General features: G+C 39.7%; 1 protein-coding gene across 2 annotated transcripts; it reads left to right on the top strand.

Annotated features, from left to right (window-relative positions):
- The first annotated feature begins 3,440 nt into the window (after positions 1–3,440).
- Positions 3,441–23,538, top strand: CHURC1 (churchill domain containing 1). 2 transcript variants are annotated; one of them, XM_082842562.1, is made up of 4 exons: positions 3,441–3,542; positions 13,489–13,624; positions 15,179–15,252; positions 21,026–23,538. In XM_082842562.1, exons 1-4 carry the CDS (start codon positions 3,504–3,506, stop codon positions 21,116–21,118), a joined length of 342 nt encoding a protein of 113 aa, XP_082698688.1. In that variant the 5' UTR covers positions 3,441–3,503; the 3' UTR covers positions 21,119–23,538. The 2 variants fall into 2 exon arrangements, with proteins under 2 accessions (XP_082698688.1, XP_082698689.1); XM_082842563.1 differs by having other exon boundaries at positions 15,182–15,252; positions 21,026–23,536.
- The last annotated feature ends 1,429 nt before the right edge of the window (positions 23,539–24,967 follow it).

Here is a 24,967-nt window from a genome sequence, read left to right as displayed (position 1 = left end):
CCAAGTATACCATGCAGCGTCTATGTACCCCTTCTCCATTCCAAGTCAAAATTAACCAAGCTTCTTGACTCCTGTGGATTTTGTGCCTGAATTTCCTGGAAGCAAACCCTCCCTCTGCTGGCCATTCTCCAGGACAAAATAGAAGCCTCTTGACTTCCCTTTCCTCACTCCCTCAGCTTCTCCGAAAATTCCAAACTCCTTCACCTCTCAGAGTCGACATAGGTAGGAGAGAACAAAAGTCTGTTCTGAGTCTTACTATATTCTTGGGGCACACATTAGAAATAGAATAAGATAAAAGCATATCTAAAACCCTCTTACATTTTGATTATTAAATCCATCCCAATCCATGTAAGATTTGAGGGATAATATTTCCCCAAAGGCTACTACATCAGAGATTTTGACATAAATCATTAAAATTGCATATGGAAATGATCATTTGTATGTGAAAAAAAAAGTGAGGAGAGCTGAAGAAAACAGAATAAAATGAAACAGTAGCTATTCCATTGCTTTTTTTTTTTAACATCTTTATTGGAGTATAATTGCTTTACAATGGTGTGTTAGTTTCTACTGTATAACAAAGTGAATCAGCTATATTTATACATATATCCCTATATCCTCTCCCTCTTGCATCTCCCTCTCACCCTCCCTATCCCACCCCTCTAGGTGGCCACACAGCACCAAGCTGATCTCCCTGTGCAATGCAGCTGATTCCCATTAGCTATCTATCTTACATTTGGTAGTGTATATATGTCAATGCTACTCTCTCACTTCATCCTATTCCCTTGTTTTTTAATGCCATGTATTTAAAAGCCAGAGTTTATAACCTGAATAGCTATGAGAACCATAAAGGGAAGAAAGTACAACTTGGCTACTGAACTGAAAAAAAAGAAGGCCAGCCCTGAACTTTCCGAAGCTCTGTTGTACCTGCTTTCAGCCAGGCTCACGTGGACTCACAGGGTCAACCCAGGATTGCTGCTAATTCATTCACCCCAGGCAGGTGAGGCCAGGTAAATACCACTCTTACTTCACCACTCCTACTTCACACTTTCCTCGAGACAATGGAAGGAATGACACATACCATTCCCTTCTGGGAATGACACTTACCCAGAGAACTTCACTGGGTGATAGCCTTTAGCTCTTGAATTTTTGTGCCTATGAATAAGATGACCTTTTTATTCACTTGCTCATTTTAGTAACAAGATACTATATCACTCTGGGAAGGTAAAAACGATGCTGGTAAATATGTAGATTGCCTTTCATGCCTCAGAAAATTAAATCAGTTCATGCCAAAAACCTACTCTTTGAGATCTTTGACTGCAGCGTAATTTTCTATTTGTTTAATTGTTAAAATTATACATGTTTTTTATTAGTGATGAGGCAGAAAGCTATACATCTCCCCCTTGTGGTTCCTGTTAGGGTCTGCCTTTCCATGTCCAATTTCTACCAGTTTCAAGCAATCCCAATAAAATGCTAAAATAATCCTCCTAAACCACAGTTCTGTTATTACTCTCCTGCTCAAACTCTCAGGGGCTCCCTGTTACATGCAGAGTAAAATCCAAACTCCTTGCATTTGTCCACCTGGAATTCGTATACTAAAACTTTCCGCTTTTTGAAATCCTACATATTCTTCAAGCCCTAAATTCCTCTTTCCCAATCCCTCACCTAGAAATAGTCTTTCCATTTTGTGCTCTTATAACACAATCTGCCAGTAATTATAGGTATTTGTGCTCATTTTATCTCTCAGACTCTATTGTGAAGATCTGGAGAGTAGGAAAGGACAAAGTCTTTCTCATCTTTCTGTTGTTGCCACCGTTCCTTGCAGTGAAGGCACTCAACAAATGTCTATAGAACTGAATAAAACAGATACAGTGGTTAGTAAAATTAAGTCTGCATTAGGCTTTAAAAACAGGTGACACAGGACTTCCTTGGTGGTGCAGTGGTTGGGAGTCCGCCTGCCAATGCAGGGGACAAGGGTTCAATCCCTGGTCCGGGAGGATCCCACATGCAGAGCAAGCCCGTGCACCACAACTACTGAGCCTGCACTCTAGAGCCCGTGAGCCACAACTACTGAGCCTGCGCACCACAACTACTGAAGCCCGTGAACCTAGAGCCCGTGCTCCGCAACGAGAAGCCACTGCAATGAGAAGCCCACACACTGCAACGAAGAGTAGGCCCCGCTCGCCGCAGCTAGAGAAAAACCAACACAGCCAAAAATAAATTAATTAAAATTAAATAAAGTTGCTGGAATAATTATGACACATTTAAAAGTGGATCAAGAGAGAACTGCATAGACCAGTCCCATCCAGTAGAAATATAATTTGTGTAATTTTCAATTTTCTGGTAGCCAGATTAAAGAAAGGAAACAGGTAAAATTAATTTTAATAATATATTTTAGCACAATTATTTCAACATGTATCAATATAAAAATTACTAATGAAATAGTTTACCTTGTTTATACTGTCTTCCAAATCTAGTGTGCAGGATGTACTTACAACACATCTCAGTTCAATCTGCCACATTAAAAGTGCGTCATAGGGCTTCCCTGGTGGCGCAGGGGTTGAGAGTCCACCTGCCGATGCAGGGGACACGGGTTCGTGCCCCGGTCTGGGAAGATCCCACATGCCGCGGAGCAGCTGGACCCGCGAGCCATGGCCGCTGAGCCTGCGCGTCTGGAGCCTGTGCTCCGCAATGGGAGAGGCCACAGCAGTGAGAGGCTTGCGTACCGAAAAAAAAAAAAAAAAGTGCTTCATAGCCACACGCGGCTACTGGCTACTGTATTAAAAAGGTGCTGAGCCCAGGGTAGGAACCGAGTCTAGTCCTGGCTGACTACTGAGTAATTTTGTTACCCTAGACAAGACCTTTAACCACTGTTTCCTTGGTTTCCTCATCTGAAAAGGAAGACACATAGAGATAGAAACACGTTTCCCATTGCTTTGTCCTCCAGAGGACTCTGGAATGGTCATTTATTATTAACATTTTGTGTTTTCACGAGATTCTCTGCAGAACTATAAGTGCCTCTTCCCAAACACTTCATTTATTGCTTATTCCCCTGCCAAGATCTGAACTATCACTCCCACTGCCCTAAGAAATGGTACGGAAAGGTACCCAAATTGTAATTTCAGCTTTATATATGGAGTAAGCTGAAGCAGCAAAAAACAATTCCCTTTCTTGTGTATTGTGACTTGGCTTTCTGTCAGCCTAGACTCAGGAAGGCGCCTATTGGAACTTTGCTCCGTCCAAGATCCCTTTCCCCTTCCTGCCATGTGGTCCCTTCCTCTCTCTCGGAAGGTTTCTAAAGTCCTACCCTTTGCCGTCGGTTGTTGTCTGGGAGACCAGACCCAGCCCTAACAACAGTTGCTAAGGGGCGGAGACTTGGAATTAGCTCCTAAGACCCGACACTCCAGGGTGAGTACTCTGGGCGCATGCGGCGACTTTCTCTGAGCTCTCGCGAGGTTTCCTCTTCCCGGAAGCAGTGGAGGAACTTCCCCGTTAACTGCGTCGCGATGTGTGGGGACTGTGTGGAGAAGGAATATCCCAACCGGGTGAGCGAGTGGGCGCCGAGAACTTCCCTCTCCTTTGGCCCATGCCCGCCCCTGAGGCTTCTCATATCCCCGGCCGGCCTTCATGGGAGGCCGGGCGCGGGGCGGACTCAGCCGCTCCGCCCCATCCAGTGACGCGGCAGCTGTATGTAGGCACTTGACAGCGGGGATGGCCTGCAGCCGTCGGTTCCTGCTGTTCCCCGCTCTGGCGACTGATAGCAGCCGTCACCCCATTTCTCTTGAGCTCCAAGGGGAAAACAAATGAAACCCTACCACCACCAGCAACCCAGTCGACAACAGAGGGACACCCCCATCTCTACCCTGGTCTCATCCTCAAGCTTCATTTGATAACGTTCAATGCTCTTCCTGAATTCTAGCGCTGGAAGGGACCTCTTAGGTCATCTATTCTAACCCAATTTTGCAGATGAAACTAATGCCTAGAGAGGGGAAGTCACTTGGCGAAGTGCACATTCTAATTTGTGTGAGAGCCAAGACTAGAACTCAGGTTTCCAGGCTGTTACTTTCTTTTAAATCTCTGTTCCTTTCAAGCTCAGGAGATTGAGAAGTTTGTTTACTCTAATTCATTCAAGATATACTTACTGAACGTTTGTATGCGTGTAACTAGATTACTTTGCCAGGCCAGAAAGGGATACCCAAGAAGAAATAAAAGGCAGCTTCCGTGCTGCCAAAGAGCTTACATTTTACGGGAGCACGTGATTAACAAAAAATGACCAGTACGGTCCATTAATGCTATTCCGGTTTAGAGAAAGGGGAGAGCAATAGAGGATAGCGCTGTTCTCCCAACAGAAAGGTGGACTTCAGTTGGGACTTGAAGGATAGGTGTGACTAGGGTAGAAAAGGAAAGGAGGAGCTGATGCTGGGGGAAAATAACAAGAACAAGGATTCTCATATTGGTTGGGAGGTAGAAAATCTTTGTAGTTGGTCCTGTCTCTTAATATTTTGAATAATACTTAGTCTTTTGGGAAGGTTTTATAACAACATGAGCACTCATATGGTACAACCTCTTTGAAAAAGGTCTAGCATTATCAGAAAAAAGAAAAAAAAGTTAAAGATATGCCTGCTGAATGACCCAGCAGTTTCCATTTTAGACAGATAAATGCATGTGCCTAGTGTGTTCCTGGAGACTGGTATAAGAATGTTCATAACAGCATTGTTTGTGGTAGTAGACTGGAAAAATGTGATATAGCCATAGAATGGAACACCATGAGTGAATGAGTAATGAAAGTGAATGGAGCAGTGGCGCTCAACTGGGAGTGGTTTTGCCTCCCAAGGGACATTTGACAATATCTGGAGGCATTTTTGGTTGTCACACTGGGGTACTACTGATATTTAATAGGTAGAGGCATTATGCTGTACTTTATGTTTCACATTTCTGTGTTCTGTTCTTTTTCATACTTTTTTTTTTTAAGTTTAAAAAGATTTTTGTGAATGCAGTAACAAAAACTGCACATTAGAGGCACCATGAGGGAGATGTTTGCTGTGGATAGTGTTAAAGATATTAGGTTGGGGAATTCCCTGGCTCCATGCTTCCACTGCTGGGGTAACAGGTTTGATCCCAGGTCGGAGAACTAGGATCGCACATGCTGCGGTGTGGCCAAAAAGAAAAGGATGTTAGGTTGGATTTTTAAGAGTTGAGCTAATCAAAAGACAAAAATTATATTGAGAAGTTTAGGCATTGGGCAACTATACAAAAAAATTGAATAGGGAAATGATTCTGAAATCTGCTATTTAGGAAAGTGAATCTTATGGTTGTATGTTAAGATGATGGGATGGGGGGAAATGTAAAAGGACAGCCCTACAGAGCATTTGGGGAACCAAATAGCAACAGTAGTATAGGCATGAGATGATGAAGACCTCATTTATTGATTGATTGCTGCGTTGGGTTTTTGTTGCTCTGCAGGGGCTTTATCTAGTTGCGTCTTACATCGAGCAGGGACTACTCTTCCTTGTGGTGTGCGGGCTTCTCATTAGGGTGGCTTGTGTTGCGGAGCAGGGGCTCTAGGAGCGTGGGCTTCAGTAGTTGCAGCACACGGGCTCAGTAGCTGTGGCTCAAGGGCTCTAGAGCGCAGGCTCAGTAGTTGTGGCATGTGGAATCTTCCCGGACCAGGGCTTGAACCCGTGTCCCTTGCATTGGCAGGCAGATTCTTAACCACTGCACCACTAGGGAAGTACAAGTCCTCATTTCAAAGAAAGAATTAACAGGATTCAACCAATTTAATGTAGGATGGAAGAAAAGAAGAGCTGACGATGATCTAAGGGTTTTCAATCTAGGCAGCTGGGAAATTTGGAAGTATTACAGAAATTGGAGCCATCTGGGTGGGAGGGAGAACCAAAATTGGGGGAGCAAATGATCAGATTTTTTTTTATCATGTTTAATCCGAGGTTGAGAGTGTAACATCCCAGGAGTCAAGTGAAAATATAGGATGGCAGTTTGGGTAAGAGATTCAAACAGATGAATCAGCCAAATAAAGGAGTCAAAATAGAAATAATTTGTTCTCTTAGGAAAAGAATGTACAGAATCAACCAGAATCAAGAACTGAGCTTCAGGGAATAAATTAATTTAGGAAATGAAAATAAAAGTATAGGAAGAAGAGTAGAGAAAAGCACTGAGGTGACTGGAAAACCAGGAAAGTACCTGAAGCAGTTTTCTCTGATTTTATTCTGTTCTCAAAGAAATAAAGGGCTGTCATGAGGAAGAATTGAGCTTTTCTTTGAAATTTCAGAAGGCAGATTTAGAAGTAATTAGTGGGTGGATGTTAGGGGGTTGTAGGCTTTGAATCAGAATAAAGAATTTTCTAACAGGTTTTTTTTTTTTTTAATAGAATGGGTAACCTTAGAGGAATTGAACTCTCTTCCTGTTGTTCCGTAGAGACTAAATGACTACTTGAAATCTCAAGGATCCTTCCAACTCTGGGATTTTTTTAAGTCATGAAATATTTTTAAGGGCGGTAAGAGCAGAAGCCACTCTACTTAAGCCTAGCAAAGGAAAAGGTACTCAGGTGGTGGTAGCAAGTATAGTCCACTCATTCATAAAGTTTGGCAGAGGAAAATAATGGATTAGCATGTTGGGTAGGTCTAAATGCAGAATGAGGAGGTAATAAATGTTTGATTATTTATCTTTGGTTTCATAAAATTTCTGGAGTTTTGTGGTGGATGTTTTCCACAGGCTAGAAAATTTCTAACAGAGCTCTGGCCCACTTGCTTGTAAAATTACGCCAAGAACTTGAACTCAAGCATGAATCAGATTGAAAATGAACCATACTAATTTTCTGAACTCAAATTTTTTTACTCAACTGTGAACCAAACTTTTTTTTCATTCAGAAAAGCATTTAGCAAACCAGTTGGAACTAGAACTCTACTGCGTTTTCTAAAATAACTGATCACGCCCAAAATTGTAATAAAACATTTCCACATCAAACTGGAAATGAAACCTATATTTCATATAGTTCAAGTTTCAGCTTTAAAAGTATTAGTAATTCAGCAGCAATACAGAAATATAGCTTAAATTTAGGTTAATCAGAAGGATGTAATCAGTGTAAATTAGTTATGTTTAAATTAGAAATTATGTTTTATATACCTCACTTAAAATTAAACTACAAAAGTTCACGTACTCAAATTGTTGCTTAGCATTAAATCATATTTAATTAAATGCTGAGTCTGATATATAATTGGTAAAACAATTGTATGGAAATGGATGCTTTAAAATGATGCATTTTAAAATGACTATATTAAAAGAAAAAAATCTGGAATCAATAACCTAACTTTCCACTTTAAGTCAGTGAAAAAGACAAGAGCAGACTAAACCCAAAGCGTGCAGAAGAAAGGAAATAATAAAGACTAGAGTAGAAATTATGAAATAGGAAATAGAAAAACAATAGAGAAAATTAGCAAAACTAGAATTTGGTTCTTTAAAAACTGTATTTTCTATTTTCAATTTTAAGTACTCCCTGACAAAACGTATGCACTGTTAAGTTATACCATCTGAAATAATAGTTTTTTGGAAGAAGCAAATTGGCCCAATCATTGTCAGTATAGTTGCGGATTTCTCAAATTCGTAAGAGTTTATCATAATATACTTTCATACTAATTATCATCATAGTATTCAACCATTTCTTTTTTTTTAAATAAATTTATTTAGTTATTTATTTATTTTTGGCTGCATTGGATCCTCGTTGCTGTGCGCGGGCTTTCTCTAGTTGCAGCAAGCGGGGGCTACTCTTCGTTGCAGTACGCGGCTTCTCATTGCGGTGACTTCTCGTTGTGGAGAACGGGCTCTAGGCACGCAGGCTTCAGTAGTTGTGGCACACGGGCTTAGTTGCTCCGCGGCATGTGGGATCTTCCTGGACCAGGGTTTGAACTCGTGTCCCCTGCATTGGCAGGCGGATTCTTAACCACTGAACTACCAGGGAAGTCCCTCAACCATTTCTTCTTGCACATTTGTATACCTTTATAGATCCTCAACCAGGATTTAGCTGAATCACATTTTCTAAGGATATTTAATGTTTGTCTTTTTTCCTGTCTTCTCAAAACTGTTATAGTTTACTGTTATTACTGTGGAATTGATTTAGATTTTTTTCTTCTTTTTCCTCCCATTGTGAGAGCCTCAAAAGCTTCTCTGAATATTGTATGCTTTAATTTACTTTCCCAAATTTGGACATTAATAATCTTGTTTCATCTAGTAAAAGAATCATGCCTCACTGACAAAGGTTATCCTCACGTTCAAATGACCAAGTCCCTTAGAGAAAGCCCCATCAGTTTCTTATTTACTGTACTTGCATTTGCCATTTCAAGAATTTATTTCCCTACCTCACAACTGATACATAGATCCCTTTTCTCTTCCCTCAGTGTTTAGAGTTTACCTTCTGCCTGCTTATATAGTCAGATTACAGAGGTTAGACCATATTGTATAAGGTACCTGTGTTTATGTGTGCAGTTCTGTTCAGAGTTCTGTTTATTTGGAAATGGTATTTAGATCTTTATTCTTTTAAGACTTTTTAAAAAATTACTTAATATCTTGGAGTCTTTGGCAGTCAGCTTTTATAGATTCAAGGCAGTCCCAGTTCAAACCCCAGCAGGAGGGGCTTCCCTGGTGGTGCAGTGGTTAAGAATCCGCCTGCCAATGCAGGCGACACGGGTTCAAGCCCTGGTCCGGGGAGATCCCACATGCCGCAGAGCAACTAAGCCCATGCGCCACAACTACTGAGCCTGTGCTCTAGAGCCTGTGAGCCACAACTACTGAGCCTGCGTGCCACAGCTACTGAAGCCTGTGCCCCTAGAGCTCGTGCTCTGCAACAAGAGAAGCCACTGCAACGAAGAGTAGCCCACGCGCCGCAACGAAGAGCCCACGCGCAGCAACGAAGACCCAGTGCAGCCAAAAATAGACAAATAAATAAATTACAAAAAAAACAAAAACAAACCCAGCAGGCTTTTTTGTAAAAGTTATAAGCTGATTCTAAAATTTATATGGAAATGAAAAGAACCTAGACTAGCCAAATTATAGGACGTAAACTACCTAATTTAAAAACTTACTATAAAGCTACAGTAATCAAAAGAGTGTGAGATCAGTGCAAAAGATAGACATATAAATCAAGGGAAAAGAATAGTCAAAAGTAGACCCACATATATAGGATGATTTGAGTTTTCCACGGAGTTGCCAATGTAATGCAATGGGGAAAGGATAGTCTTTTCAACAAATGTTGATGGAACAACTGGATATTCATATAGAAATAAATGAAACTTGATCCTTACCTCAGACCATATATAAAAGTTATTTCAAAATGGATCATAAACCTAAACCTACCAGCTAAAACTATAAAATTTCTAGAAGAAAACAAAGGAGAAAATCTTTGCAATCTTGGGGTAGGCAAGATGTTTTAGAATACAAGCACAAACAATGAAAGAAATTTAATAAACTGGACTTCATAAAAATCAAAACTGTTTGTTCTTCAAGAGACACCATTTAAAAAATGGCAAACCAGGGCTTCCCTGGTGGCGCAGTGGTTGGGAGTCCGCCTGCCGTTGCAGGGGACATGGGTTTGAGTCCTCGTCTGGGAAGATCCCACATGCCGCAGAACAGTTAAGCCTGTGCATCATATTTGTAATACATATATCTGACAAAGGGTTTGTATCTAAGATACATGAAGAACTTTTATAACTCAATAAGAGGATAAACAATTTAACTTCAAAAAATGGGCAAAAGACTTGAATAGATATTTCACAAAATAAGATATATTAATAAGCACCATGAAAAGATGCTCAACATCACTAGTCATCAGGGAAATATAAATTAAAACTACAATGAGACACCACTTTACATCATTAGAATGGCTAAAATAAAAAAGACGTAATACCTAGTGTTGATGAGAATGTGGGAAATCTGGAACTCACACATTGCTGGTGGGAATAGAAAATGGAAACTAATTGGCAGTTTCTTATAAAGTTTATATATATACCATATTTTTACTGTATGACTCAGCAATTCCACTTCTAGATATTTACTCAAGAGAAAGGCATATGTCTACACAAGACTTATACATGAATCTTCATAGCTACTTTATTCATAACAACCAAAAACTGGGAAGAACCCAAATGTCTATCAACAGATCGATCCATGCAATGGGATACTACTTGGCATTAAAAAAGCAATGAACTACCAGTACATACAACAACATAGATAATTAACGTGGACATCATTTTAGGCAAAAGAAGCTGGGTGTAAAAGAGTATACTGTATGATTCTATTTATGTAAAACTTTAGAACAGGCAAAACTAATCTCTGGAGATAGAAATCAGGTCAGTGGGTGCCTGAGGTGAGATAGGGGTTGGAGATAGACTGCAAAGCAGGAAGGACTTCCTGGGAAGACAGAAATTTTTGTATCTTGATTGGGGTAGTGATTACATTGGTATATACATTTGTTAAAATTCTTTCATGTATACCCTTACAATGTGTGAATTTTATTGTGTGTAAATTATACCTCAGTAAAGTTTATTTTTTAAAAAAATCAAAGCACTTGTTCTTAATAGCTGGAAATTTATACTTTAATCCCAAGGCTTTTTTTCCCTTTTAGTAGTTATGTTGATGTGCCTATGTTTTAGTATCTCCAAACTGCATAGTTAGTTTGATTTCCCCCCACCAGAGTTAACCTCTTAATACATAGCACTACGAAGGCACTTAGTTAATGGTGGTGCTGGGAATCCAGGAAGGCTCCACTGTGGCATTGGTTAAGATGGGTCTTAAATCCCTCATACTTCATAAGCTCCTTGAAGGTAGAAACGTCTGTGACTCATCCTGCAGTCCTCGGAATCCTCCACCATGCTTTGCATAGTATCAGGCACATAGCTGCATTGGAGAAATGCATTAGTTTGAATGGTTTTTAGTCACATTAACTATTAAAAATACCTCAGATTTTTTGTTGGTCAGAAATGAGGTTGAACTACTATCAAAAAAAAAGAAAAATAGGGGCTTCCCTGGTGGCGCAGTGGTTGAGGGTCTGCCTGCCGATGCAGGGGACGCGGGTTCGTGCCCCGGTCCGGGAGGATCCCACATGCCGCGGAGCGGCTGGGCCTGTGAGCCATGGCCGCTGGGCCTGCGCGTCCGGAGCCTGTGCTCCGCAACGGGAGAGGCCACAACAGTGAGAGGCCCGCGTATCGCAAAAAAAAAAAAAAAAAAAAAAAAATTGGTAGAGGACCTAAATCGGCATTTTTCCAAAGAAAGGCATGGCCAACAGGCACGTGAAAAGATGCTCAGCATCACTAATCATCAGGGAAATGCAACTCGCATCACACCTGTCAGAATGGCTATTATCAAAAAGACAACAAATAATAAGTGTTGGTGGGACTTCCCTGGCTGTCCGGTGGTTAAGACTCCATGATTCCACTGCAGGGGGCATGGGTTCAATCCCTGGTCTGAGAACTAAGATCCCATATGCCGTGTGGTGCGACCAATAAATTAATTAATTTAATTTAATTAAATGCAAGTCTGGCTGATAGAAGCATGGTGGAAGCCTAGATGTGACCCATGCCACTTAAAAAATAAAGTGTTGGCGAAGACGTGAAGAAAAGGAAACCCCAGTACACTGTTGGTGAGAATGTAAATTGGTACAGCCACTATGGAAAACAGTATGGAGGGTCCTCAAAAAATTAAAAATACAACTACAATATTATCCAGCAGGTCCACTCCTGGGTATATATCTGAAGAAAATGAAAACACTAATTCAAAAAGATATATGCACCCCAGTATTCATAGCAGCATCATTTACAATAACCAAGATGTGGAAGCATTCATCACAGATGAATGAATAAAGAAGATGTAGTATATATATACAATATATATTACTCAGCCATAAAAAGGAATGAAATTTTGCCATTTGCGACAACATGGATGGACCTGGAGAGTACTATGCTTAGCAAAATAAGTCAGAGAAGGACAGATACCGTATGTTTTCACTTATATGTGAAATCTAAAAAATCAAGCAGGGGCTTCCCTGGTGGCCCAGTGGGTAAGACTCCACACTGCCAATACAGGGGGCCCAGGCTCCATGCCTGGTTGGCGATCCCACATACATGCCGCAACTAAGAGTCCACATGCTGCCGCTAAGAAGCCCACATGCCACAACTAAAGATCCCACATGCCACAACGAAGATCCTATGTGCCACAACGAAGAGCCTATGTGCCTCAACTAAGACCCGGTGCAACCAAAATAAATAAATATTTAAATAAATAAATATTAAAATAGATAAATTTGTTTATTCAAACGAATGAACAAAACAAAACAGAAACAAACTCACAGATTCATGGAACAAAGTAGTGGTTACCAGAGGGTAGAGGGGTGGGAGGACGTAAAGGAGATGAAGAGGTACAAACTACTAGGTATAAAATGAATAAGTTACAAGGATGTAATGTACAGCAGAAGGAATATAACCCATATTATATAATAACTTTATATGGAGTGTAATCTACAAAAATATTGAATCAGTATGTTGCATGCCTGAAACTAATTATAATATTTTAAGTCAACTATACTTTAATTTTAAAAAAAGAAATAACATTCTGTAATAACCTAAATGGGAAAAGAACTTGAAAAAGAATAGATACATGTATAACTGAATCACTTTGCTGTACACCTGAAACTAACACAACATTGTTAATCAACTATATGCCAATATAAAATAAAAATTAAAAAATAAAGAAATGAGTAGAACTAGGTAGTTTATGAAGTGACTTTAAGTTCTGAACAATTATTAGTAAGCCTTTAGCAAAGACCTCCCTTGAGCCAGGAGTATATGTTGTTTACAGTTTCTTAGTGACAAGTAAAACCCTTTCTCTTTTAAATGCCATGGTGTCAATCTGATGAATTGCGGAACTTACCTTTTCTGCCTGAATCACACATATCCTAGTGACTGACATCTATAGAGCTGAGAGTTTATTTCTCTTTGTTTATTTTGTGGTATTTTTAAGGCTTGAAAAAATGCTGTTTCAACAGTCAACTGAGCATCACAGTGGATAAGATCATTTTTATCATTGGCTCAGTGTGTCCATTTTGATTGAATTTTCATTCTAGCTTTATAATATGATACCTCATTTAATAGTGTTGGCTATTAGATTTTTCTGATTTTTCCTTTTCACATGTTGTATTAAGACTTCATTAAGTTGTTTCTAAATATCCATTTGCATTTAGTCCTCTTAAACACAGTTGCAGTCCTAAGCTCTAACACTTCTTCAGTTTTATTTACTATGAATAACACTTCTAGAGGAAAGCTAGTAATTTCAAAAATTACTTGGTGTACACTTCAAGCAAGTAAATTCTGGCCATGTTTTTTGTCTTTAGAGACTGTAAGTCTATTAATCATTTTCACCAAGGATTTTGAAATACGAGAAAATTAAAATCCCCTCAAAAAAGAAAATTAAATTCTGCTTTTCTTATTTTAGGGTAACATCTGCCTGGAGAATGGATCTTTCTTGCTGAACTTTATAGGCTGTGCAGTGTGCAGTAAGCGGGACTTTATGCTGATCACAAACAAATCTTTGAAAGAGGAAGATGGAGAAGAAATAGTTACCTATGATCGTAAGTAGACTTTTTCCATCTGAGCCCGTTAGCAGGTATCAGCTTTTGGGAGTTAGGTTGCACAAAGTCTTATGAGGCCTGTTTCACTATCATATTGCAACACAAAATCACTAGTTAGTTTTTTAAGAGGAAAATGTTGGTAACATCTCATTTATGTAGCATCATCAGATATTCCACATAAATGACTTTTGCAGATAACTGAAGCTTATGATCAGGCACCAATTTTCTTTTGTTTATCTTTAAAGACTCTGTCTTCTGAAACAAGATATAGGGACTTTTTTTTTAACTTAGGGTCTTCCATGTGAATTTTCACTTTCTACTATAATATAATACAGTGATGTGCTCCAACAGCTATTAAAGTGTTTAGGGCTGTTTGCCCTTATACTAAATGGTTCTGGGATGCTATGGTTTTTTTAGTCTTGTTTCTGCTTTTATAGCTTTTGTCTCTTTTGTTACTGTCAGTTTATAGTTTCTTTCTTTTGCTACTGTAAGTATTAAGTATGCTACCTTCATATGCTATTCCTTATCCTTGATACTAGGAAATCAAATAACTATAATAAAAATAAATAAGTTCTGAGGTTGGCACTAAGAATCTCTACAAGTAAATTAAGTATATGTGCACTTTCGTGCCCAGATCTTATGGCAACTATTTAAATTGTTCACATTTGCTTTTTGCTTGTCTCCTGATTTTTTGGTATGTTCTGACTATATGAGGATTAAATGTGCAAATAATGATATTTTGAAAGAAAGGTGCGAAAGACACTAAGCCTTTAGAATAGAGTCAGACTATGGAAAAATGTTCTAAATTAGAAGAATCTTTTTCTTTCCTGTATCATGTACCCCTTTAAACTCTATTTTTTTCCAGGTAGTAGAGGATAGTGGTCAAAAGCAAGGGCTCTGGAGCAAGAAAGCTTGGGTTTGAATTCTGATTCCAACACTTTGTAGCTCAGCTGTGGTCTTCCTAGTTCTTATCCATAGTGTGCCTTTGTTCCCTTATCCCTACAAACATGATAACAGTAGTATCTACCTCATTGGGTTTCTGAGAACATTAAGTGAATAAACAGTTACAAAGTATTTAAAACAGTATCTGGCACACATTAAGCACTCAATGTATCATAGTTATTATTACTGTATTGTTTTTACTAGAGCCTTTTGTTACTGCTAAATGCAGTTTAACATCTAGTGTTAGCTTTTTGTTTATGATTGGTTAGTAGCACAATTTCTATCATTCCTGAGAATAAAAGCTTCTACATAGTTAGAAAGGTCCAGCTAGTTTCAAAAACACACTTACATATCCGTTAATTGATTACTTTAGAGAGCTTTCAATAGGAATGAATATATGCACATTAAGTCTCTGAGTTCAGGCTCTTAATTATACAGTGTTGCTGTGTGACAGAGTCTGGATTTTTTATCAAGGTAGATATTATAATGGGTTTCCTGCTGTGTTAAATATGACAGAGTTAAGATTCTTTCAAAGCAATACCATGCTAAGACTAGAAATTTTACTGTCTTAGGGCACCTTCTAAGACTTAATTAAGTCTTTCTCTGTTTCAGCAGATCTTTGTAGGAATTGTCATCATGTAATAGCCAGGCATGAGTATACGTTCAGTATCATGGATGAATTTCAGGTAAATGTATAAATGTGGGTATGTTATTGCAGGGGGAGGGGAACAATAAGAGTACCCTTGAAAAATCTAGGTATAGTCTTCATAAATGAAGTACTAGTGAATCTTAGAGGAGACCATCCCTGTCTTCCACTTGTGTCAGTTGAGAGACACTTCAGATGTGGGTGGATCTGTTCAAACCTGTCTTCACAACAGTCACAAAGCAAAACACATGCCTTACAAATGATATCTCATTTTGCTTGTAAAGAACAGCACATAGTGGCTTCATATGAGGTTACTATTGTGCCTCTTTTTTCTCTACCCAGTTACATGATTGCACAATTCTTGGCTTTAAGTGTTGGCCTGCCCACTGCCACCATACTTGCTGAGCGTGGAAATCATGCTAACGAGATTATCTTTGTTTCCCTTATAGACCTGTAGAGTCAAGCAACTCTGTAGTCTCAATTGCAATAGGATATTTTAATATTATTTGATAAGTAAAATGACAAGATAGGTGTATCATGGTTGGAGGAGAGAAGCTGAACCATATAAGGATAGAGAATATGGATGTAGTATAAGGATTAGTCCTTATACAATTCTGAGAGCATGTGAAGAATTCTACAGAATTCTACAGGCTGGTGTAGGCCTGAAGTTGCTGAAGATTCACAGGTCTAATGACCAGGAAGAAAAGCTGGACAGTGAGGGAGAGCCAAGGGCAAACTGGAAAGCATGAGGACACACTTACCTGTATCTGTCCCTCACTGCCTCAGCTTTCAAGCCCTCAGATTGAGTTACTTATTTAGTGTGAACTACATGTTCGTCCAGAGGATATAAATGTGAGGTAAGAGTTTTAACAGGCAAGGGAATTTTTTTTAATCCTTTAAATTTGGGTGGTACTATATAATTAGGGGAAAAAAAATCTTCTACAGCAGAATCTTATAAAATAGTATAACCACTTTCATTCATTCTTATTTCAGTGTGAAAGAAGGCACTTAGTCACCTGTCAGAGTCTGGGCTAATATCTTGTGGTCCATCTTAACAACATCCTGACCACACCTCCCCAGGATCCAAAAATTATGCCTCAAAGATACTTATATGATAGATGTCACTTACGGCAAAATCGAGATCTCAGTGAATGAATAGTGGCCAAATAGGGGAATGAACATGTCGGGGGCTTAAACAAGCAGCTCTGTCCGTTCATGGGAGGAAGGGAGTGCTTATAGCTATTTTGCAGCAGTTCCTGAAGCTCCTGTGAGCTTTTTAGAGTCTGTAAGTGGATATTGAGATTGCCTGTTTATACCCTAATTGAGCCATTGTGTGTCACTGCCACGAGACCAAAGTCTAGCTGATTTTCCTTTATGATTGAGCACAGCCATTTTCAAAGCTCCCCAGAAGTTCCTTTGGGGTAGGAAGAAGCTAAAGGAAGATGGCTATAGTCACAATGCCTATATAATGTGGAATTCTCTTGGAAAAAACTCTTAAACTAGACTCTCCACTGCCAGTCCTTTCTCTCCCAACATCCACTCCCCCCCTCCCCCATATTCTATATTCTGCCACCAGTGTATTTTTCTTAAAATAATGCTTTCAGACTACATCATTGGCCTTTCCGTAGTTCACCTTCAGCTATGGTATGATATCCAAGCTCCCCTTCCCGAGGTTCTTGCTGGGCTGGCCAGCCTCCCTTTCCCTCGTTTCTCACTACTCTCCTTTTGCACACCATTCATAGCATTGCCCCAATTTTAGACTCTCTTCCTTCCCTCCTGTAGTAGAGATTTTTATTTCCTCCTCTCTATGGCTACCCCCACTGCATTTCCTCAGGAATCTCATGTTATCTTCTCTCTTCCTAGCATCCTCTTTTCTCTGTGAGATTTAAAGCATTTTTACATTAAATATATTTAGTTCTTCTTTATTTGTTAGAAATAAATTAAAATCCTTTTGTTTCACTCAGCTGCCTCTTTGATTCATCCTCTGATCATCTCTCCTTTTGCTTCTTTCCTTGAGTAGCTCTTTACGCTATTTCCCTTATTTCCCTGTGCTCCTCCTAACAACCTACAAACTGGTTTTCATTTTCACTTTACTAAAACTGTTGTCTCATAGATTTCCTGTAAGGTGGCCAAATCCTGGGACCTTGCCTCAGTTCTTCTCTCTCTTAATATCTCTTCTGGATCTGGTTTTGATGACCATTGTCTTTTTTTTTTTTTTTTTTGAGGTATGCGTGCCTCTCCCATTGCAGAGCACAGGCTCCGGACGCGCAGGCCCAGTGGCCATGGCTCACGGGCCCAGCCGCTCCGCGGCATGTGGGATCTTCCCGGACCGGGGCACGAACCCACGTCCCCTGCATCGGCAGGCAGACTCTCAACTAGTGCGCCACCAGGGAAGCCCACCATTGTCTTTTTGAAGCATTTCTTCCCCTGGGGTCCATAGATCTAGACTCTTTTCTTTCTTTTTAAATCATTTTGACTGTTCCTTTGCTTACTCTCTGGTTTCCTCTCCTGTTTGTCCCTAACTGCTTTTCCCCTGAGCTTTGGTCTCTGGTCTAGGAACCTTCTCTGTACTCCCGCAGACATTGAGCACACGCACCCTCGTGCCTGATGAAACCTATCGGATATCTCCCGGATCTCCTTCTTTAACCCTAATGCCCTCCTTTCTTCCTTAGTTTCTCTTGCTTTTGTCTGTCTCCACTGCCACCCCTCGTATCACGGACCGTACTGCTGAAACCTAAATTACTGCAGCAGTCCCCACAGTATAGTCGTGCGTACTGCCCTCAAATTAATCTTCTGGAAACACATCATCCTGTCACTCCTCTGCTACTCCATATGCGATGTGCTTGCTCTATTCCATATCACTGTCTTTATTCGTGCTTTTTCCTTGACTTAACGTGTCCCTTTCACTACCTTCAAGCCAGCTAAATCTTACCTCTTTCAAGCTGAACTTAAATTCTATCTCCTTCTTATTCTTAATAGTTCAGCCCATACTGCTTTCTCGCTTTACTGAGCTCTTCTTGTACCTACAGCAGGCCCCGACTCCTGTGACTGGCCAGCTGGTAACTTCCATCTTAGTCTGATGACCCCAAGAACTCTTCATACTCAGCTGCTGTGACTTACTTTCCTCAGCCCCACCCCCTTCCAGCCCCCATCTTATTCCAGCAGCCATTGAGGTTCAAGATGGGATTCCCACCATTGGTAATATTTTTTTTGTTTTAAATGTCTTATGGGAAATTTAAACACAATCAAAAGTAGGCAGAATAGTGTATTAATCTCCAATACCCAGCTTCAGTTTGCTTTATTTGTACCTCACCATTTCCACATCTCCCCACAGGATTACTTTGAAGCAAATCCCAAACATATTACTACTTCTGTAAATATTTCAATATGAATCTCTAAAAGATAAGGATTCTGTTTTTAAACAAATTCATTTTTAACAAAACCATTGTTAAACAAAGTAAGATTTTCTGATGCCAAGAGTAGAGGGGAAATAGAGACATAAGTACAGAGTTTAAACAGAAAATAAATTATAAATGATTACAGGTATCTGATATTTTTTATATCACCCTAAAATCCATTAAAAGGACTATATATTTGCCTCAGGAAACAAGAGGGAAACTGTGAGACTGCTCCCTGTTCTTCTGTGGACCAGGGAAGGAGAGGACTAAGGGTCAGAATTAGCAGGTAATAATAGAGGGAAAAGGCCCATGGGACCCTCAGCATAAAACAAGGATCTGATCTTGCCCAAAGGTGATTCCACCCACTCCACCTTTCTTTCCAAATCTCTACCCTCAGGCTTTGCCCAGGTGGAGCCTTTGAAGGTCTCCATGAATGACTGGGGGGAATTCTGATTCTCCTAACTTGGTCAGTTTGGGTGAAGGATGTCCTGATCCAACCATATTCCTGGCATCCCAAGTGAGAATGTGTTCCTGGCATCCCAAGTGAGAATTCTAGACATATTTTCCCACAGAAGCACTGCTATATGTGGTTAGATTCTATAGTACTTGTGCAGTATAAATTTAAAAGACTTCCTGGATTTCCCTGGGAACCTAACTGCCATGTGCAACGTTACCTCTGTGGGAAACTGCTTCTGAATTCCAAATAATTGACGTACAATGAAATTTGGATTCCAGACTGCCTATAAATGAAAGATTACAAGTGTAATCAGTCTTACTGATTTAACAGCCTTTCCAGATTATACCATGTGTTAGGTTTTTCCTTTCTCCCAAGTTAGACTGTAAGTTTTGCAAGGTCAGACTTTGTCCTTGCCTTCTCTCATGTCTTCTGGTGCACCTGGCACATTGCAGAGCCTTTAGGCACTTAATAAAAACTTGTCAATGGACAGATTGGTTGAAAACTCAAATAGTTGTCTAGCTTCACACATTTTCCCATTTTGACTTTATTACTTTTTTCTTCATTTCCAGTGAGAGGGTGACATCCTACTAGTAATGTCTGGTAGGTGAAAGTAGGATTTGAAAGCAGTAAAACCTTGGAGAGAGTAGATTTTAATTTTGTTTTTGATTCATGAGACTCATATTTGTTTGCTGAGCTATAGCCTGTGTTTCTACTGTTTGTGTAGAATAGACTTTAAAATTAAATGTGCCCTCTGGGGCTTCCCTGGTGGCGCAGTGGTTGAGAGTCCGCCTGCCGATGCAGGGGACACGGGTTCGTGCCCTGGTCCTGGAGGATCCCGCGTGCCGCGGAGCGGCTGGGCCTGTGGGCCGTGGCCGCTGGGCCTGCGTGTCTGGAGCCTGTGCTCCGCGGCGGGAGGGGCCACAACGGTGAGAGGCCCGTGTACCGCAAAAAAAAAAAAAATTAAATGTGGTCTTTAAGAAACAGTCTTTCCACTACTACAACTAGGTCTCCTTGCTGAACTCTCTAGTAGGAAATGGAAGGCAGTTGCCTGGTTCTGAGTCTTTGTACTGTAGGCACTGTTTATCTCCGTGACCCTCTCTCTAGTGAGAGACCCATGAAACACAAACTGCCTTGACTGATCAATTTCCAGGCTGCCAACAATCTCAAAGTCAGATGTGGAAATACTAATAGATTTAGTATAGATGCTTGTTTTCCTAAAGAAGATAAAAAGCTTTAGAGTAAAAGTTTTTAAAGAAATATGTTTCTGTAGTTTATGACCATATTAAAGATTCTAGAAAGGAACAGCTATAAGAACAGGACTTTGCCCTAAGGATTTTTGCCTAAAACAAAATAACTTCTGTCACCAGTCTGGACATTTGTTAAACCCAAGAAACAAAAAGCTCCTTAAATAGATCAAATTCTAGACAACTAGCTATCTAAATATGAGACATGACATACTAATGGATTTAACATAATTGTTTATTTTTTCTGGGGTAGATAAAAATAGCTCTTTGGGTTTGGAAATTTTTTTCCTTTTTTGTTGTTTTAAAACTCATTTCTGTTGCTTATTAGTGTTGAATATTCTAGAAAGGAACAACTCTAAGAACAGGAATTTGTCCTCAGGGGCCCACACTCAAATTGCTTCATTACTTTAAATAGCAGCACTAAGTAAGCCCAGTATGTGTGTTTCTAAGTCCAGGAAATAGCCATGCATTTCCAAGGTGACATTCTTGTATACATAGTAAATAGAGCGTCAGCATGTATTCAATTTATATAAACAGAAGGCTCTGGGATACACAGACTAAACCTAAGACATTGCTTATAGGTGTTGAAGAAATTGATCTAATGTACAGACACCATATCCATGACAATTTACAGAGAACGGTTTTACCAGAGAAAGTTACGAAGCATCTTTCTCCCAGTTCCTCAAGGTAATTGTGCACTTTATCTTGTTCTAGGAGTATACCATGCTGTGTCTGTTATGTGGTAAAGCTGAAGATACGATCAGTATTCTCCCTGACGACCCCCGACAAATGACTCTGTTATTCTAAGGATCCTTCTGCAGCTCTGTAATCACAATGTGGTGTTGGTTTACAATACAGCAAGCCTGATGGCTTGTCTAACTTAGTTTATAATGGGAATTATTTGCATATTATTTTTTTCTGCTTAGGCTTACCTATTCTCTGAAAGAAAAAGTGGGACTTCCCTGGCGGTCCACTGGTTAGGACTCGGTGTTTTCACTGCCATGGCCCGGGTTCAATCCCTGGTCCGGAAACTAAGATCCCATAAATCAAGTTGCACAGCCAAAAAAAAAAAAAAGTTAGAAAGAAAAAGTAATTTAGGGGATTGCTGTTCTCTAGAGCTGAGCTTTTCTGCTAAAGTTCCCAGTGCACATAAGTGCAGCCAGAAAGAAGCACCTTTGTTAGCAGCTATGTGGCTGAAAAATAACTAGGATGGAAAGCACATCTAGTGCCCAGATCTTGGTTCCAATAAAGGAATTAGGACTCCTTGGGGAAATGACTGAGTCTAGGACTGGGGCAGTAAATACACAGGATGAGCTTGGAGCATCTGGAGCCACAAAAAAGCGAAGTGCTGAAATGAAAAATCCCAATGATTGGGAGTGTGTCAAAGGGACAGAAGAGCCAGTTGAAGGAGCTCCCAGAGACGAAAGTTGGAACAGTTGGAGCAACAGAATAAAGTAGTATTGGATTATAAACCAAAGTATAAGTATTCATGAGTCCATACTGATATAAATGAATGACTGAATAAATAAATACATATATTGGAGAGAATAGACAAATCCCCCACGCAGAAAAATTTCAAATAATGTATGTAGATACTCCTCACTCCTTAAGTATGGGTTTGCATAGTGACTTCCTTCCAAAGAGTATAGTATGGAAAGGGGGAAAAGAGACTTTAACTTTTACTTCACTGAGAAACCTGACAAACACTAGCCTGGTGATCAAGATTATCATCATTGATGATGAGCCACGTTGATAGCATTACTCTTGATATGATGTGATGAGAATGACACTTTGCCTTTGTGGTCTTCCTCCCCAAAACCCGTAACCCCAGTCTAATCATGAGAAAAACTTCAGACAAATCCCAGTTGAGAGAGGAATCCCAATTGAGGAAAATACCTGACCAGTACTCCTCAAAACTGTCAAGGTCATCAAAGACAAGGAAGTCTGAGGAACTCTCACAGCCAAAAAAGAGCATGACTATTAAGTGTAATGTGGTATCCCGGATGAGATCCTGCACCAGAAAAAGAACATTTGGTAAAACTAGGGAAATCTGAATAAAGTGTGGACTTTATTTAATATAAATAGAATGGTTTCAATTACTCCAAAGGGATCTTAGAATATCTTACCTTGCATAGTTGAAAGAATTCTGGCTTGGGTGTCATAAAACCTAGCATTTAGGCCTCTGCCATTTGGTAGCAGTATAACCATTAAGCAAAGTGTTATTCTGGACTTTATTGTCTCCTTTCTATAAAATTGGACTAGTATAAATTGATGTTTTACTTCCTTCACAGTATTGTTAGAAGATCCAAATGAATAATGAATATAAAATGCTTTGGAAGGCATATAAAGTTCTAGACAGAATGAGATGGTTTCAGTTAGTTCTTCTCATTATGAAATCAAAACTTAAGGGTCAGGCATTAAAACAGAATTTTTTCCTATTCATATCTCAGACATTCTGAACTGAGTGAGCAAAGTTGTTGACATCAGGGAAAAGCTTTGTTTTGTAACAGGAATAATGATAACAGCTGAGGTTTATTGAGTACTTACTATGTGCCAAGGCCTTTTTAAGCAGTTGTTTAATCCTCATTAACAATTCCATGAGGGTAGGTACTATTGTTAGCCCAGTTTTAGAGCCAGAGAAACTGAGGCACAAAGAAGTAACTTAGTCCAGGTTACATAGTTAGTACAGTGATGCCCTCAGTAATAGTGTTCAGTACACGTGAAGTATCAGAGTCTAGCAAGGTTAGGAAGAGGTTGAGGATATCAATGACAGCACTCTGAGGAATCTAGGCATGTCAGACCAAGATTTATTATTGAGAAAAGTTAAGGCAGCTGTTCCTTAAGGATCAGTTGTTTTATTCCTAGAAAATGCTTTCCACTTGCTGCAAATCTATATCTGACCTGCTGAGGAAATCGTTTGGTGAAATGAATCCAGAAAGCAGAGAAAATGTTTCATTACCTTAAATAGCAGCACTAAGCCCATTATAGCTTCTGAATTGTCCCTTCATGGAGTTTGCTAATGCTTCCAACTTAGTCATTTGGAGCTCAAGAGTATGATTTTATATGCCCCTCCTGATATCCTCATCTCTTGCAGAATGTGTAATTATCTGGTTTAGACAATATATTACAAAAATTTTAAACATAAGATCCTATCCATATATTTCATTATTAAACCAGCATTGTACTGTGTTTTGCAATACTTTATCATCTTCTAGAATTCTTTTATGGATCTAATAGAATAAAGACCTCTTGAACTCAGTTCTACTGCATCTATATTTCTCTGTTTAAGTAAAGGGGAACCAGGCAAAGGCATTGGTCTTCTTTGCTTCCCTTTCTGAGATACAAGAAGAAGAAGAAATCACCTGTAGGTGTTGTGGGGAACGTGAACTTGTCCTAGCACCTCATTCTTTCTCTACCTGCTCCATGATGTACAGGTCTGGGGTCGACCTGGTTAGGCTCTTGGAGTTCAAAGCTCAGCATGTTTGCTGTTGTGTTGTTTTAGCTAGCTCTGTCTTCCTCAGATGATCTTGGGTTCTCCCAGTAGTAATTAATTGACATATGATATAGTCTAGGAAGAACCAGATATGGTTTGTTACTTGTAAGTCATCAGTAATAAGTATACATTCACTGTTCTTTATTTCAGTGTAACAAGAATCCTTTCGGTTTCATTCTTCTGTTTCCTGAGAAAAGCTAACTTACTTGACTGAATTTGAGGCTCTTAGTTTTAAAATGTATGTTTCTTGACTGTAGTACAAGTCTCTATTTGAGATATGCTATGGTTGGGTAGAAAGGAAATCAAGAGACCTGGGTCTGGAATTAGCTTTGCCACCTGCTCATGGTGGGACATTGGGCAAGTCATTCTGTCAGTACCTTGGTTTCTTCAGTGGAAAAACAGACATAATCATGCCTCCTTTACGGAGTTTTAAAATCAAATGATATAATGTAAGTGAAAGTGTCATTAGGTCATACATTGCTGTGGACAGGCAGCTCAGCAGTCTTAATGCAGAAACTCTGAGACAGAAGGAAGCACTATTGTGTTGTGGTTAATAGTAGAAGCTTTGGAGTCAGACTGACCTGGGTTTAACTTTCAACTCTGCCCCTCACTAGCCCTTTGTCCTTGAAAAGTGTCTTGCTCAGTTACCTTCTCTTTAAATAGAGATGAAAATTCCTCAGGGTCAGTATGAGGATTAAATAACCTAGCATATAGAAAGTACTTAGTGCAGTGTGGGAGTATAGTATATGGTAATTTGGATGATGGTTGTGATGGTGATTATAAGAAATCACCAGATTTGAAATCACCAATAAGGGTTTGGCTCAGTGTTCCTTAAACTAAGGAGATGCAACGGTGGGAACATAGTCATGGAAATAATCGTCAGTTTCAGTCTATGTATCTTGGCCCCCTAAATCACTTATTCCAAGCCATATTTTTTGTAAGAGCCCTCAGAGGAAAGATTCCCTCTGTCCCTCCTCTAAATCGAGTAGCATTATCTCAGCACTTCTGGGAAGGATTCTTTATGGGACTTCTCCTTACTTCCTGAATGCCCCTAGGGAAATTTGATTAAAAGATTATGTTTATCTAGGAAAGTGGGTGATTATATTAAGCTTTGCCGTGTCTGTTTATGACCATAAGCTGATACTTCTGAGGATGTAAAGGGG

This window comes from Leucopleurus acutus (genome assembly GCF_964270905.1).
Source record: "Leucopleurus acutus genome assembly, chromosome: 1".
In the NCBI taxonomy this organism is placed as follows: domain Eukaryota; kingdom Metazoa; phylum Chordata; class Mammalia; order Artiodactyla; family Delphinidae; genus Leucopleurus; species Leucopleurus acutus.
This window is presented reverse-complemented; position numbering and strand designations above follow the sequence as displayed.